Source organism: Leptosomus discolor, chromosome 2, assembly GCF_034619465.1.
Source record: "Leptosomus discolor isolate bLepDis1 chromosome 2, bLepDis1.hap2, whole genome shotgun sequence".
Classification (NCBI taxonomy): Eukaryota; Metazoa; Chordata; class Aves; order Leptosomiformes; family Leptosomidae; genus Leptosomus; species Leptosomus discolor.
In genome coordinates this window covers 17,674,401-17,691,762 of record NC_141392.1, presented here as the reverse complement: position 1 = coordinate 17,691,762, position 17,362 = coordinate 17,674,401, and the positions used below count along the sequence as shown (strand labels likewise).

The following is a 17,362-nucleotide window of genomic DNA, read 5'->3' as shown; positions in this document are numbered from 1 at the left end:
ACATACAATACCTAGTACCCTACCTGCATCCAACTGCATTCAGCTCAGGGAAGTACCTTGGCCCAGTGTCATTTCTGTCTCTTTAGTAACACTCAGTAGCGCTCCATCCAAGTACCTGTTCAGCCTGCTCAGAGCTTGTGTAAGTTTTGGTGCCCACAACATGCTTTGGTGAGTTCTGCAGGTCAGTTACCTGGTACATGGCAGATCTTCTGTGTTTGTTTTCAACCTGACTCCTACTAGTTTAATTTCTTGACACCTTGCTCTTGTATTGGAAGAGGCAGCAAACAGCACATGCCTGTCCACATTCCACCTGCCAGTCACAATTTTGTAGATCTCTATCAGAGGTCAACACAAACCACTATACGGACTATGTAGAGCCCCTTCGCCTCCCTGACATCTTTTTTCCAGGCTGACATGTCCCAGCCTACTCAGTGCTTCCTGAAGCCACATTCCCACAGATGTAATCCTCATTCCATTTCTCTGAATCTTTTCCTATTCTGCTATGCCCTGTTAGAGACAGGAGGACCAGAACTGCAGACTAAAGTGTAGGAAGAGCCATGATGCAGACAATGGCACAGCAGTGTTTTCTGTTTTGTTCTCTACGCTTTGAAGAGATGTTTTGCCTGCCAGTAAGCATTGAGCTGATGCTTCCATGGAACTGTCTACCACACCTCCAAGATCATCTTCCTGTTACCATGTATAGTAACAGGAAGATGATCTTATGTCTGCTCACAGCCTATCATTTTATATGTGAAATGAGGACTGCCTTTCACTTTGGAAATTGCTTTGCATTTATTTGCCCTGAATTTTGCATCCCAATCTATTCTCCAGTCTCTCAGGTTCATAAAGTCTTTTTAAAATTTCTCAAAGTCTGTACCTGTCATCACTACCCAGACAAACTTGATACCAGTTAACTTACTTTCTCACATCACTGCTCACTTTTTTTTCCACCTCATTTAGGGATATGTTGAACAGCCTTGCTCTCACCGCAGGTCCAGCAGAACTCTACCAGTGACCTTCCTTCATTGCAAAAATACACCGTTTTCTCTTACCTGCCATTTCCTGACTTTTAACCAACTTTCATCCATACAGAAATCTTCCCTCCTACCCCATGGCTGCTTATTGTCTTTAAAAGCCTTTAGTGAGACACTGTTGAAAGCCTGATGGAAATCCAAGTAGACTATATTGGCTGGGTTTATCAACGACTCCTGCTTATATTCTTTTTTGTTGACCGTAAATCTGGATAATAAAATTAAATTAGTGGGCAGCATTCTAAATTCCTTACTTTTGATATTTAATACCAGCATAGCCCTATTAAGTGTCTAGTAATCACTGAAGTACCTAATGACCTACTTTCCTTCACAGCCTCCAGCAGTCTTTCAGGAACAAAGGGACTAGAGAAAACTTATGGCAAAGCTTTGTGCCTTACCCAAACCAGCAGATGAGTTCTGGGCAAGAGCTATACAGTAGTGACTTCAACTTCTTTCTAGAGTTATTACAGCTCCACAGCTGATCTTTCAAGAAAGCGACTTTCTCAGATTCCCCCAGAGTATGTCCCTATTCCTGCACCATACCTTTAAACTTTTTCCACATGAGGGATCATCTGCAAGCTGTATTATGCAGAGATGCCAAGTTTTTCAGAGACTTACAGAAAAGAATTGCAGTCTGATTACCTGTGATCCAAAAACAGACCACCAGGTGGACCTTAAAGTACTCCATTTCCAGCAACTGGAATAAGTAAAAGAGTTGGTCTTCCTGCAATATTAATGCATGAAGCACATACAAATGGATTAACAGCTGGAGCTGGGTTGTTGTAGCATGCATATTTCCTTCCTCCCCATTTCAGATCACGGTTTATTTTAATAAGAGAAAGACAGCCAGCCTTCCAAATTTTTTTAAACATCACTTGAAGCCACTTACTTTAGCAAATGTCCTGTATCCTTCCAGAATGGGTCTGTACCCTGTACACCGACACAAGTTCCCTGCATTGCAGAGGAAAAGGATAAAGATTTAGTGTCACCTGGCTGAGAACTTCTCCTCTTTTAGAAGATTTTATGTTTTCTCACAAAAGCTTGACAAATCTAGATAAAGCTAATGAAAAAACTGGGAGCAGGAAAATTTCATTAGTAATCTTGCGACAATCCTACCATCCTTTATTGTTAAATTTTTAAATTGAAATTAAGTTAGCGGAAAAAAAAAAAGTCCGTCTGCCTTATTCAGTGTTTATTTACCTCAATTGTGTGAGTCTAATTGGTATAACAACTATCCAGTCTCCTGAATTACAAAGAGGTTGCTTTCTCCTGCATCCGATTTCCTCTTGGGTCACTGCCGGAAGCATCGTAACAGCTCTAACCTCAGCCATAACAGCAGCCTCTCAGATGATTTACACGGTTGGATTCTGCCCCACTCCATCATGTATATTGCTGTCTTGGTCCTTTTCTTGAGGTTGGCTGGCCCAGATGCTTTCTATCACCTCTGCAGGCTCTTGTAACAGCAATGAATAAACAAGGAGATGTGGAGACTCTTATAAGCCTCCCAGGGACAGGCCACGTTTTGTTCTGTGTTAAGCTTAGTGGGGTCCTAATCCAAGACTAAGGCCACTTGTCCCTGCTTCAGGACAAACCATAAGCTTCTGTGAGATTTTCCACAGGTCATTTTTGTTCAGTTCATAGCACCTGGCCAGTATCCCAGTGGAAAAGCTAGTTCTTAACTTCATAACAACTACCTTTAACAAAATGCATTAAACAAAGGTGAATCTCCATCTCATTTGATGAAGCAGATGTAACAAAAGCAGAAAAGGTTGCATCTCTGCAGAGCTACAAGTATTACCTTGGAAAGCATCTTCTATGTCCTCCATTTTGGGCTCCGGTTTGTTCCGAAGCAATGTATACATGGACATGACAATGCCTGGAGTGCAAAAGCCACATTGGGACCCATGACTCTTTGCTATTCTCTCCTGAGAAAAAGTAACAACAACCATCAGCTCATAATATCAATGTGAGTTAATTGTTGTGCTTGTTTCTGTAACAATCTCACCACAGGAGCCAAGACTATCATCAGATGTTCTCTGATGAGATGGTCAATTAATCTGTGAAGCAGACTTCAAAGAAGAGAACACTGAAGTTTGCATCTAGGCTTTGAACTCCCACTGTAACTGAAGGCAACTAGAAGCCTCAGTGAGATCAGGAGTTCTTCAGATTTACCATGTTAGAAAGGCTGGGGCTACCTGCACAGACCTGAGTTTGAATTTCAAAGCTTAGCTGTTACAGTCTTCAGGGGAGGCAGGGAAAAAAAGTCAAGCAAACAAAGGTCAGACTAGCTGTCATCCATTCATGCGTGCCTAACTTATTTTTCACTTTGTTGTTTACTGTCTCAGATATTGGCACAAGTCCTACCTACTGTACCAACTGAGATGAATCATAGTTTCCCTTAAAGAAACAGTATCTCTGACAAAGCTAAGGCAAGCCTTCTTCCATAAAAGTACATTATAACACCTTGCTAGAAGAGCAAGGCTTCACATTCGTGTCACTCCTCCTCACCAAGAATATTTTGGGACTCCTGAAACATTGCTGAACCAAACCTTACTGCAGGGAGGGTTCCTAACTATGCAGGATGAGAAACCAAGGTCATTCATGGAAGGCCATAAGAGATCCAAAACCCAACTGAGATTTTCTGGCTCCAAGTCATCGCATAGGCTTTCACCGCATCAGTCTTCCCAGTTCCTGGGCTTTGGTCCAGGATGTGGACCAAATACAGCTACATAGCCTTAGAACAAAAGCATTAGCAATTCAGCCAGGATAGCACCAGTTAACTTGTTAGGGTATAACAGAGCTGCATTATTGACCTCGGAGTTTGATTCCATCACTTAGTCATTCCTGCAAGTAAAGACTACTCATGTAGAAAGCCAGAGTCCCAGCTTTAATGTTATGATGGTGGTCCAAACACCATGGAACAGGATTAACTGATGTACGAAGAAAACATGAATAGAGGGTTTTAAAATTACCAGTATTAATAGCTTACCTGGGCTGGGTGCAGCCTGGATTTTGTGCTTCCTATGCCTTCAACAGTAGTTACAGCTACATGATGCAGGGCACAGACAGGGAAGAGGCAAGCATTGGCAGTGTGGTGGCTAAAATAATAAATTAAGGTCATTTCATTTGACAGTGCTGCTCAACAAAGGAAAAAGGGAACAGGAGGACTGAAGAGTACTCAGAAACTGTAGCAGTGGAGACAATAGAAGAAGTTATATAGCTGTGATACAGGTATTAGTTACAAGCCAAATCCCACAGCAGCTACTCAGCCGAAGTTCTCAGCAGCTTCACTTGAAGTTTAAATTGAGTATGCATCATAGGATTTGACCTAGGAATAACAACTTTAAACACCCTTGTTGCATGTTAAGCTACCAAACCCATGTAAGTAATTTGTAGGAGCAGACTACAAATACCAAGATGTTATACAGCTGGCCTGGCCCAGTCGTGAAGTTACATAAAAGCACAGAGTTCTTGGCCTTTTACCTAGGAAACCGTTTCTAGATGGTACACATCGGGAAAAAGTCCAAGCTGAAGGTAAAAATTGAATAATGTTGCCAAAATTCTTATAGGAACTAGCTACTTTATTTCATTTCTATCAAGACAGAATAACAACCCTAAAGATATCCTACCATGTTACTAACCAGAACCACTAAGTTAGATGAACCTAAGTATTGCCAAGCATTATTCCAAATATATCCAAGATTTCAGTGCTTTCTATTCCCCACAGTAAAAATAAACTGGGGCCTGTCCCTCTGCCTCATCTTCTCTCTCCATCCCCCTTTTTTGTCTGATTTCATTGCTTCACCCTTCAATTAATTAAAGACAGAACAGGAGGAAAGTTTTTGTCTCAGGAAATCCCGAAAGTTACAACAGAAACAGAGAAAAAATTAGTATCTGCTGGAATACAGAAACAAGATTACTGTAGCAATACAATTGCAATAAATATTTTATCACAGTAATCAAAATTTGGGTCATCACAACAAAAAGTTATATTACATTGCAAGAAAGGAACATAATGGTTTTCTAAATTGGGAAAAGGCAGGTAGCCTGTGTGCTACAGTCAGTGCAGATATTTCAGGGTACAATGAAAGTTCCCTATCAGCACTGTGCAATGCTGTAGGAAAAAAATACCCTCTTGTCTTAGCCTTCTGATTTTATGTTCTGAAAGTGAAAAATTATGTTTTGGCAGAAACATACATTATATAACCTCTTTTTTTTTTTTTTTTAAATAGTACCATGTCAGGAATGTCAAGAACCTGGATCTGTCCCCATTTCATTTCTCTGTTGAAGAGTTCAGATTGCAAAGGATACAGGATTTTCTTCCGAAAGGGATCATACTTGGATATCATAACAGTGCAAGCACCACATCCACCTTCTCCACAGCCTAGTTTGGTCCCACATAGGCCCACTGAGAGAACAGGAATCAAGGAAAACACGAAGAGTGTTGGCAGAAGCCCACTCAAACAGTTGTCAATCAAGGCTTAGCAACAAGTTCTTGCTGGAAAGTAAGCACTCATTTTTTTCTGCTTAATAACTTAATTTAACATAAGCAAAGTTTCAAATGCTGGCATGTAAGCTTTGAGATCAACACCCAAAGCCCTAATAAGGATGCAGTCCACGATCCAATAGACTCTTAGAATAAACAAAAAATTTCTGAACTTCAACAGTTCCCACTTTCCATTAGACTCAGAAAACGAAATGACATAAGAAAACAAAGCCCTCGGCAGTTGCTGAGCGGGAGCTGTTCAGGCATGCAGCCACATCCCTGAGATGTATGGTGACATCTCCTTCAGCACCTCTCACCAGTGGTGGTTGAATTCTTCCTACACCTGGTGATTCCTGCCACCTAGAAGGCACCCAGGCAAGGCAGTCACACAGTGCTACAAGTCACACAGTTTAAGCACTGACATGGGAGCTGCACTTGAACTGCTTACAAAATACCCGCATCTCAAGAGTCATTGTCTGGCTACCCAGACTCTCTTGGCCCCGTTTATGATGACTTCCCCATTGCTAGGGACAAAACCAGCCAAGCACACTCCCCAGTAGCCTGTTTCCCATAAAGCCACAGCAGAGAGCCAGAAGTAGTGGAGATTCACAGAACCACTGCACAGACACTTGGGAACTCACAAAGCGTACGGACTGACCTAAGCAGATTCCTCCACAGGCTGCAGAATGCATGTCTGAACTTTACAATCAGGCATCACATCAAATGTTCTGCAAAGATATTTCAGGAAAGAATTCCTCGAATCACTTTGCATTCCTTAACTCACCAGTATGTAATTAGACACTGTAACTTATTGTGAAGAGGACTGGCCAATGCTGAGAGACTTTTAGTCGGGAGAAAAACAGCTTTGGCAATGGACACATGCCTGTGTTGAGATAATCAGTTTAGGCCTGTGGAAAAGCAACAGGCATCATGATATAGGGAACTCAAATCATCTTTGCCTTTACTGCAAAGATTCTGAACTATTTTCATAGAAATCATAGAATCATTTAGGATGGAAAAGACCTGTAAGATCATCAAGTCCAACAGTAAACCTAACACTGCCAAGTCCACCACTAAACCAAACCATGTCCCTAAGCACCATGTCTACTTTTCATACAATCACGTGCCTGCTTCAGGAGAAATATAGCTTTCCTGTGCCATTCAATGTTTCTCTTGACAACAGTGCTAATCTGCCTCAATAAAACATGTTTCTCAAAGTATTTGTCTGATCCTAACCAGACATCTACAAAATGAGTTCACCAGAATGTTCAGGCAGAAGATCAGAAGGTTTTGAAGAGCTCCAGTTATCTCTTTACAAAGCTATTTGCATCAGATATTAACAAGATTAAACATAAAAGGTCTAGTGGTAAGAAGTGCACTCAGGCACAAGAGTCATGCCACTTATTTTTCCTTTTAAACTTTATCCACCCAAGGCACAGTCAGACAGAATAGGGCTGTTGACAGTTCTGCTGGAAACCCCAAAGAGAAATGTGATTTATATCCCCCTACTTCTTTCAGATCCCAGACAAATAGAACATGACAGTATGGTGAAATAAGTATGCATGATTCTTTTTAAGGAATACACCAACACAGATGTGAACTGTTTGGCATATGTACACACCCAGCTGGTCAGACAAAAACTCAGAAAACATGGAATGACACAACCTCGTATAGCCAGCCTGGTCATCACAGTAATAGCTACCCAGCTCCTGCAGCTAATCTGACTCATGTGTTGACCAGTTTCAAATAGGAGTGAAACGTGACTTCTTGCATCCACTCATGTAAACATGCCCGCAGTATGTGGTAGGAACGCTGCTTCTGAGTTTGCACCCCTGGGTCATCTGATAAACAGGCCACAGGATAATCAAGTTATTGGATATTAACTATCTAGTAATATCCAAATTATTGGATGATACAGCAAGCAGCTCAAGGGACTATAATCTTTTGGCCAGAAAATTCTTCACAATTTGTGTGGAACAAACCTAAATTTCCTTCAATTTTATTGTCGTTTCAATATTGTTTTCTTTCCATCATACGCTAATCCCTAGCAATTCTGAGAGTTTTCCCTTTAAAGTATTAATAAATTATTTACAGTTTATTTATAGTATATTATTTAAAATTTGCTACTGTTTAAGCTTGGAATACCAACTGTAATCTTTGCCAGCAAGAAATACCAGACTATGCAGAGCACTCCCTCTCATGCTCTGTGCACAAGCTCTGCCTAGCACTCAAGTGACAGGGAGAACAGTAAACAATTATGAAATGCTGTAGGCATTTAAAGCCTTCTGCAGTTCCTTCTGACACTGGATACATTTTCTTCGTAGATAGGTTAGCAGAGTTGTTTCTGGGTCCACATCTTTTTCCACCACCTGCAAGAAAGGAAATGTACTGTTACATACAGAGTGCTTTACAACACAGATACTTTAGTTGGAAGAAGAATGTTTGGACTTTCTGCAACTTCTTTTCCAAATCAGGGAGCAGAACCACTGGTTAACTCCCCTTACTAGGTTCAGCGATGTTGGTCATGTATCAAGACATAACGTTTCCTTGAATTTATTGTGACAGAGAAAAGTATATGCGTTACATGCGTCAGAGTTTTTCAGCCATGGCACACTGAGGCAAATCTTTAAAAAGCCTTCATCAAAAATGACAAACAGAATTAGTAGTCAGCAGAGAGAGAAAGAACTGTGTTTTGTACTCGAGTTTTGAATTCCTGACATGTCCTCAAATTGCATCTCATCTTTATTGATCATGCATAACCGACCTCTGTCGCTTGTCCTTCTTACTATTAGAAGAGACAGAGAAAATGAGTAGATAAACAGAATGACAGAAACAGCATCGGTAATAGACTTTGCAGAGGAAAAAAAACAACAGTGGAAACCCTAACATGCCCAACACAGGTGCTGCAGGACAGACAGCAAGTACCAGTCATCTTGAAGTTTCTCTTTCATCCCCACTAATGTTAAATCAATCGGTGTCACTTTAGTAGCCTTCCAAAATACGGGAATATGAAATTCCACCAAGGAGAAATTTTCTCTGCACATGTTGAGTCAGCTCCACCTATTAGCGAACAACACTATTAGCAGTTATCTATTAGACATAAAATTAGATTTTACTTCAACCTCTGCCCAACGGTCAGAAACCAAAGTTCTGCCCTTGCCTCCAAATGGCTGCAGAGCTTTTTCTGTTATTAATAGAGTGTCAAGAAACTTTTCCAAATTCATTGCGTGCCAGAATGTAATCATGTGTTCTTGGCTCTTATATTGTGCAAGTCCTAAGTACAATAGTTACAGTTTATTTAAATTAATCACTCCCGGTTTGAAGGGCAAATTGAAAAAGAGGTCATTTCTGTAAGCCTTTTTTCTTACCGATAAGAAACCTTCACAACCTCTGTACTGCTTTTTTATGCCTTTAACACGTGACAGGGTTATTCTAAAGAGACAAGGTTCATACTTCTTATTTGAGTCCATGTTTTTAGAGCTATCCGATGAAGTTGCTGCAAAAGAACGTAACTGGTCATCTTTTGCACATCTAATTCCTGCACTGGGGGTAACCTAGAAGGAAACGGAATTGACTCTTCTAGCTTGGGGATGTCTTACTGTAAATCTTGCAGTACTCATATTGCTGCTATTCAGAGCAGAGCACTCCTGTTCCCTCACCTTCTCGATGCATAGAAACAAGTAAGAGCATACAGTGGTGCTCTCATGTTCATTTTGTTCAAAGGAAGCACATATAGTTTGGTAAACAGACAGACATGACCAGATAATTCCAAAAATGCCTGTGACTACGAGTGTCCCAAGGACAAAAGGCATTTCACAGCCAAAAAGCCTTCCCCAGCAACTTTCTTCTCCAGAGATGTGCCAATTGCCATTGCAAACCCTTCAAAAGCAGCTTCCAAGGTAGCCAGGTACAGAGAAAAAAGCTTCAGAATATTTTTCCAGATGGTTAAAGACTACTGAGATCATTCTATGCTTAGATCAAGGAAATGTCTGAAGATGTTTTCTTGAAAGAATCCAAGAAGCCCTCCATTATGTACTTAAACCAAGCAATTAAAAGTTTGGCCCAATAGTTCCTCTTCAGGAAGTTAAGTAAGAAATAAAACATGGGCCTAAGCCTTCATTCAGCAAAGTATTTAGCTACTCAGCTCCACACACTTTTAGTGAAGTACTTAAGCATGTATTATGTCCCAAAGCTAAACCTTTGCTCAACTTTATCAGAAGGTGGCTCCCACTGTGCAGTAGAACATGTCCTGAACAATCCACTCTCATCATGTTCAAAACAATATCCCAGGACTCCTACTTCAGTCACTTCGAACTACTCCCACTGTAGTTGCGCATCCGCAATGCTGGCAGACACAGGATCAGAGGGAGATAAGGGGTAAAAGTTTGGAGGACATTCTGTGCTAAACCAAATCTCACACGTCAAAGCAAGGAGACATTTCTTTGTACTCAGATTCCTGGTGAGGGGATGCTTGTTTATGAGTCTCTCTTGCTGGCCACAGTGTTAAGACCTTTTTACTGTTCCTGCATTTTGTTCACTGGCATCGATGCTGGTTTTGTCCTCCAACATGTCATTCCTCCAGTGGTTTGTTACAGTTACCTGCTGTGATTTGTTCTTAAAATATTTTAAAACCCTGTGGGTGAGATAACATCTTCTCTTGTCTGATGCCCAGAACAATATGATTCACAGCTCAATATCTTACCCATCAAAACAATTCTTGCTCACCTCCCCCATGTCCTTGTACAGAAGGAAACTGAATTACCTTCACTGTCTTCAGTGGGAGTAGATCATCCTACTTAGATATTGCAATTAAAGAAACATTTCCTTTTCTCTCAGTTAATGTTTTTTAGGTTTTTTTTTTGTTTTTAAACCAAACATCATATTGCCAGATACATCAGATTGATGACTACATTTTGACAGATTCGAAACTGTGGAATTTAACACATGTCGTAGCTTAAGTATTAATCAAATGCAGAAAGAAACTTTGTTAGAAATGTTAGGATGGCACTGGCAGTCAAATGACTCCCAACGAATTTGCTCTGTACTGCTGTGTTTGTACTACACATCTATTTGTCTACTGATTCATGAACCTTAAATACTCAGATCACTTCAGCAGCAGGGAGCCCAGCCTGGCCCTACAGTTCTTCAAGCTTTAAGTACTACACAGAACAAGTTCCTAAGCAGAACTCTATACTCAGAACTCTGGGTTGGTCCAGAGAGGTGTTGAGCTCACTTCCCCATGATTTCATGTACAACACTTGGAGCTCAATAAATATTTTGTTTGCTGTCTTTTGTACCTGCCTTTCACTAACTCAGATAACTTTGCCTTTGCAACATAAAGCATCATATTTAAACTAATATTCCCAAAAAGTTAAATAAAGGATTTTTTCAGTTTAGAAGAACAGTAATCGATCAAGGGAAACAGAGGAACAAAAATGAAAAGAAAACAGAAACTTTCCTAGTTTACCAAACAACATGCTAAGCTTGCCATCATCTAGGGTCTTTAAATGAGAAACAGATGCTTTTCTGAAAAAGCTTCCATTCAATCACTAGTCCCTAGTCACTCAATTAGTTGCAACAACAGAAGGTGAAAAGTTTTAACCAGACTGCCATGCAGCAAGTCAGACTGGTCAATGGTAAAGGTCCCACAGGACCTTAAAAATTGGTGAATGTGTATTCCTGAAGTCAATGAGAGATTTCAATTTCATTTACTAGGGAAAAGGATTAGAACACAGATGAACAAACTGAATATAACCACACAATGTAAATCTGCTATTGGTCATGAGAACATTTTGTTCTGCTTCGAACCAGCACACTGAAAACTTGTAATTCACTGTTTATGTAGGACCCAGAGGGTCCCAAAGCTCAAAAAGATCCTGTATTTTGTCTGGTCCCATCTGCAATCAAACATCCGCAGGCTTTGGAAGAGGTCTGATGTGGCTTCCAGCATAGACCCCCTCTTAACATTCAGGACAGAAATAGGAATATTGGCTCCATGTGTTTGAAATGAAATTACATGCTACATATGCAAGAGACAGACTTGTCAGCTGAGGAAAACAAAATTGCCACTATTAGCTTTAAATTGTGTCTGTTGTTTTCCATGATAGTCTAGGCAGACTATAAAGATAACTGTGCTAGTTGTGTGCCAAGCTTCATGCCCAGCGAAGTAAACAGGTGCTTAAAATAAACAATCCTGAATGTGAAGTATGTTCAGCTGTTCTGAGGAGACTTTTTCTTGACAACGTTGCAGACTGGGCTAATGCAAGAGAGAAGGATTTGCTGCCACAAAAGTCCCTATCTTATCAACCACCTCTTATCATGCCGTTTTGTACTGTGGCAGAATATCAGCAGCCCATTAGCAATGTCAACCTGTCATGAATGCACACAGCAGTAATCTTTCCCACTGGCCATGCTATCACATTCTTTGCAGCAAATAGACTGGAATATTTAGTCAGGACTCCAGATGGATGGAGCCATATCCTAACTTGCTACCGGCTGTTTCAGCAGCATTGCCCAGGCACTTACCACCACCCCTTCCATCACATAACCTTTCATATGCAGAAATGTCCCAACAAACTCCACATTTATTGCCACAGATCAGATTCCCTCCCCGCCCCCCCGAGTCCAATTCTCACTCTCAAACCTGCATTTGGTGGGTGTAACTCAAGCCACTTTGGCAGCACACCCAAAAAGGAAATAGAAAAACAATGTCACTGGAGGCTCTGGGTAGAGCACAACCCAGGAAGCCCTCTCTGTGATCAAGCAGAACTTGCTCCTTTGCTAGCATCACCAGTTCCCTGAGCCACCAGAGAAGGATGCTGAGACAGCCTTCACACATGGAACACGTAGTGTTAATCGTTCCCTGGTGGGTTTTTTTTAGCCAACAGCTCTCAAGATCACACTGTGATAAACCCCTTCACACATGCACAGGTCAGCTCCAAGGTGTGGCTTTTGTAAACAGGAACTGCAGTTCCATAAAAATTGCTGAAATGCACCAAGGGCAATGCCATTCACAGCATGTTCGTCAGCTCCAGGACATCGCAACAATAGACTGCAGATACAAAAGGCACTGGTTGTCTTCTGCTGCTGGCCTTCAGGATCTAGGCTTCACTTCCCCCCCTTCTCTGTCTCACCCCACATACATACAAGACAGTCCCACAGAACCAGTTCTGTACAGCTCAGTCTTTTCTCTTGCTTCGGCTAATACACATTCGGAAGAAGTGTTTTCTACCAATTTCCACAGAGCAATTTTCCTGTAATACTTGAGCACCAACCCATGCTGAAGCACCTATAAATGTATACAGGAATTGTTTATAACCTCTTCATACCTACCACGAGTGGCATATTGGTTTTGAACCTTAGCTGGTCTGGCACCAGTACTACAATTCTTTCATTAGAGCATACCAGAAAAATAAAAGACGACAGTACACTTGACCCATATCAGGGTCTGGATTGCCCAACATGGTTGTGGCAACCTCTTACTGCAAGACTCAAAAATCTCTCAATTCACCCTCGAAAAACTGGGGTTCACAGAAGAGGGATCTGAAGTCACTAAAACCTTTACAGAGCAAGAAGACTACAAGTTAATGGTATACCACCTGTGCCCATCATAGCAGAAAATTCATCAGATGGAATTCACAGATCATCCTGTGCCACTGCTTCACAATCTCAGTTACCAGACTCAATTAGCTGGTCATGATTATCTTGGAGCTTCAAGTTTTTATCTTCCTCTAGAAACAATGAATGGCTGATATGTCAATTAACGTTGACATATGAACTATTACTGATGTGTGTGAGCAAAGCTTCAGTTGTCATCCTTCTATATAACACCTCAGAAACAGGGCTGGGTTCTACACCAGTATGGCATTCAAGAGCTCTTTGACTAACTTATAATCCTTACTAGGTAAACTTAATTCTTCACCTAACTATTGATACTTAGATAAAACAAAACTTTATATCAAATGCTCTAGTACCTTGGAAAGTTCAAATTCCAATCCAGTTCGGGATCTAAATTCATAACTAAAACACCCTAATTGAGGCAACACTCTCATACACATTTACACTTGATCAAATTAGCACAAAAGATCAATAAAAGCAAAATTGATAGTAATCCTGCGCCAGTCTGTAGGGCAGGGCATAGAGCTTTTTAACCAACTAAGAATATTGTGCAATCCCTCAAGAGATTAAAAAATTAATTCTCTCTCCCAGACTCGGTGCTGCACATGATTTACCCCTCAGCAGTGCACAGGAAAGGTCCACAAACTCTCAGCTCCACAGTATACAGTGGACGGGCAACCCTCCTCCCTCCCTCAGTTTCCCAGCTGGAAGCTGCTTTGGCACAACTTTCCCTGCCCGAGTATCAAGGTGAGGAGAAGGTGGCAAGGCAAAATTAGCATCGAGCTGAGCTCAGAAATAGAACTAACTTGATCTCACAGTCCAAAAAAGAGGCAGCCTTGACTTGTTACAAGTTTTTGAAGAGTGAAGGCTGCAATGCTAGCCAGGAGAAGTCCAAACTGAGAAAGGTGGCTCTGGGACAAACTATTCAAAGGTGTCAGCATGTGCAAGGACCACCCCACCCTCCTCTGCGAGAATGTCACTTCTTAGGTAATTGTCAGCAGTTGATCTAGGAAACAGCATCAGTTAATGGGCTTTGATTTTAAAGAGTATTCTAGCTTCTTAAATGGAAATGGAATGAACATTTTACTTAAACCTTTTTAAAAATCAAATGTCAGAATTACTTACTGAACACATGAATTATATATGGATGCTTACACTTGAGTTACATTTTCCAGATCTGTTATAAGTACTGAAATTATTTCTAGTGTAAATGCCTATATTAAGTCAGTGTACCTTTACTTAAAGTAGTTACCTCAGAATCACAATAAATTATTGCCAACAAATCTAAAGTATAAAAGGAACATTATACAGTTGTTCACAAGGTAAAGTCAAAGAAAAGAAAAAGCCACTTAGCAAAGAAATAAATAGTCTTCACAATTTAATATTTAAGTCATGGCAATTGTGCTGGTACTAGAAAACTTCAGGAGAGGAAAAAGATGTCTAGAAAAACAAGTAATCAAGCCACAATCCAGGAACAAGCTGGACAGAAAGCTGGAATCTTCCTTACCTTTTTACCATTCACAAAGAAAACAAGTTCATCCCTTGCCTCGTTTGGAGCCATCCTGCACACGTTCCAAAATTCACTCAAACAGGGCCACAGATCACCCTTCTGAGAGCAGCCCTACACCCCACAGTGAAAGGAGCACCAGCAATACAACAAGTAATATGAGTCCGCCTCTAGAATGTTTGACTTTATTTCTACATCAGTGCCCTGTGAAACCCCATATTATATAAGAGTCAACGAAGAGGCGTGCCAGCTGCGTTTGGTTGGTGCCTCTGCAGCAGTAATGACAGAAAAGGAGCTGAACGAGCAGAGTGACCCGCCCCCTTTTATATAGCAATAGATCACAATTCAACTGCATTCCCTTTAGATTATACTGCCAGGCTTGGGGCACTCAGAGTGTGCCACTGCAACGGCTGCCAGGAATTCACAGTATTTTGCAATAAAACGCAAACTCGGGGGGGGGGGGGCAGGGGGGGAGGTTCTCCCAACTATCCCTCACTGAATATTGACAAGAAAAATCTGTTTCCCTTGCTCAGTGCATACCCATCCACCTGGCATTCACCACGCAGATGAGAGCACCTGCTTATTTAAAAATTCCTCAATACATGAACAGCATCTAGTAGACTGACTGCAAGACTATTTCACTATTTTTCCTTACAGTTTTAAAGCTACAGTACCCACCACCTGCAAGGACACAATTTAAACAGGTAAGTATTTGTCCACATAAAAGCGATTCTAGAGAACTGACACTCAAAAGAGGTGCTGGGCTAAGACCATAATGTTTTCACTGGGCTCTTAAAGCATTTAGGCTTACATTTTTTGGCTTAATCCCCACATCCTGGATCTTAGGGGCATGTTGCCACTGAAACATAGAGGAAAATCAATCCTTTGAAGAATTTTTTGGCTTTCATTTCTTTGGTGGTGGTATCTTCTGGTTTCTCCACTATATAACCATACAATTTACATTCTTTAACTCTTCCTGCTTTTTTCTTCCAAAGTTGTCACAGAATTGACTGCAGACCCTAGATATGACATGTGTTGGTTTCATGAACAAGATATGTAAACCTCCTAGTTCCAGTTTAAAATACCTTCCCAAAACAGCATGATTCCAAAGTCTCATGGAAGTTTCCTAGCACTATACTTAATCCTGTCTATTCCATTCTGATTCTTGTGACTTTGCTTTTCTTCTTCAGCACACCAGGCTTACTAGTTTTGATTAGGCTTTCTTGGTTTTCTTAAAACCAAGCACATCATGTGGGAAAGCACATCGAAGTCTCCCTCCCAGGAACCTCTCTGAACAATTCACCAAACAAGAAAATCTAATTAAATTACCATTTTCAGAAAGCATCTTTCCTTCAGTATTTTGGAAATATATCAGAGTGAATACAATACATACATTATTCTTACCAGCTTTTATCTTCTGACTCACGTATCCCACTGCCCAGTCTATCCCCTAGAAATGCTATTTTGTAACAAGTATCAAACATTGCCTCAATACTTCTTTACAGGCATTCAGTTTGCTGAAAGTATACTTCATAGCAAACTTGTGCTTAACGCCAGCTGCCTTAATCTACATTTGCAGTGAAGTTGAGCATAGCTGAGCCAGTGCTGACACCTATTGTCTGGCACCTCCCAATTGGTAATAGAAAAGTATTAGAAAAATGACACTTTTCTCTGAGAAAACTTCATCTCTGTTGCTCTATATCTATATGCAAATTTACACAAGTACTACCCTCACGTAGCAAGCATCAATCTCAAAATTAGTGTACACAAGCTTAGTACTCGTAAATAGTTTTGTAATATTTTAAATAACAGTTATTACTCATAACCACAGGTAACATGTTACGGCAATCTTAAAGCAACTAGCCATTACAGCATTAACACCAAAATCAAACACACTTAGTTCCTTAATCTGTGTTTTCCATAATGCACAATATTTTTAGGTTTAAAGAACACTTGTAATCATGTCATCTCTTTTTTAATGAATCCCATGCACAAGTTTTTACCTTACCAACAGTGTCACCTATCACACAACACCAAATTCATAGTGTATTGCTATACCTATTTCACAGGCAGAGAACCAAGACACCTAGAACAGGAATTTTTCCAAGTCCTCTAAATATCTCTGGAGCATGAGAGTTTATGTTATTTGAGTCTCTTAGCCATTTTTAGAAATCCCACCCCAAACAGAACAGAGGATTACCAGAAATGACAGAGAAGAAAGTGAGGAGGAAAAAAAAACCCCAAAACCAAACCAACTCTCAGTAAACTTCTATAACATAAGAACACCTCTGTTAGCATAGAACTCCCTTAAGTAAGCTAAAATTAAAAACTTTGTCAATCAAACACGAATTGGTTATGAGACAAAGCATTCTGACTTACCTTAGCAGGTTTTCCATTTTAGAAGTCATCCCTTTGCCCATTCATAACTCAGAGATGAGTATGTTTTAGAAGTTCAAAATTCCCTGCAGTCTCAGTCAGGGAGCAAAAGCAGTAGATACTAGTAAAGAATAAAAATAAAATAAAATTTTTTAAAAAGCAGCTGGCTTTCCTTGTTCTGACTCGTTAATCCTGCAGACCTGGCTCTTGCAATCGTAATGATAATCTGTTCTGCAAATGATCATACATGTAGCTCAATAAATACAGAGAAATTTACAGAAAAAACATTCCTGCCTAAGGAGTGTACCACTAGAATTAGGTAAGTGCATGAAAGTACAACAACAA

At 40.5% G+C, this 17,362-nt stretch overlaps 1 protein-coding gene across 1 annotated transcript in view; it reads right to left on the bottom strand.

Annotated features, from left to right (window-relative positions):
* Nucleotides 1-14,695, bottom strand: part of XDH (xanthine dehydrogenase) — a 52,113-nt gene extending 37,418 nt beyond the window's left edge. Inside the window, exons 1-6 of the mRNA XM_086460666.1 lie at nt 14,642-14,695; nt 7,829-7,886; nt 5,343-5,439; nt 4,021-4,129; nt 2,830-2,956; nt 1,921-1,982 (exon numbers count right to left, since the gene is read on the bottom strand). Of these exons, the coding sequence (XP_086316792.1) occupies nt 1,921-1,982; nt 2,830-2,956; nt 4,021-4,129; nt 5,343-5,439; nt 7,829-7,886; nt 14,642-14,695 (507 nt within the window). The remainder of the gene's footprint in view (nt 1-1,920; nt 1,983-2,829; nt 2,957-4,020; nt 4,130-5,342; nt 5,440-7,828; nt 7,887-14,641) is intronic.
* Nucleotides 14,696-17,362: the final 2,667 nt, after the last annotated feature.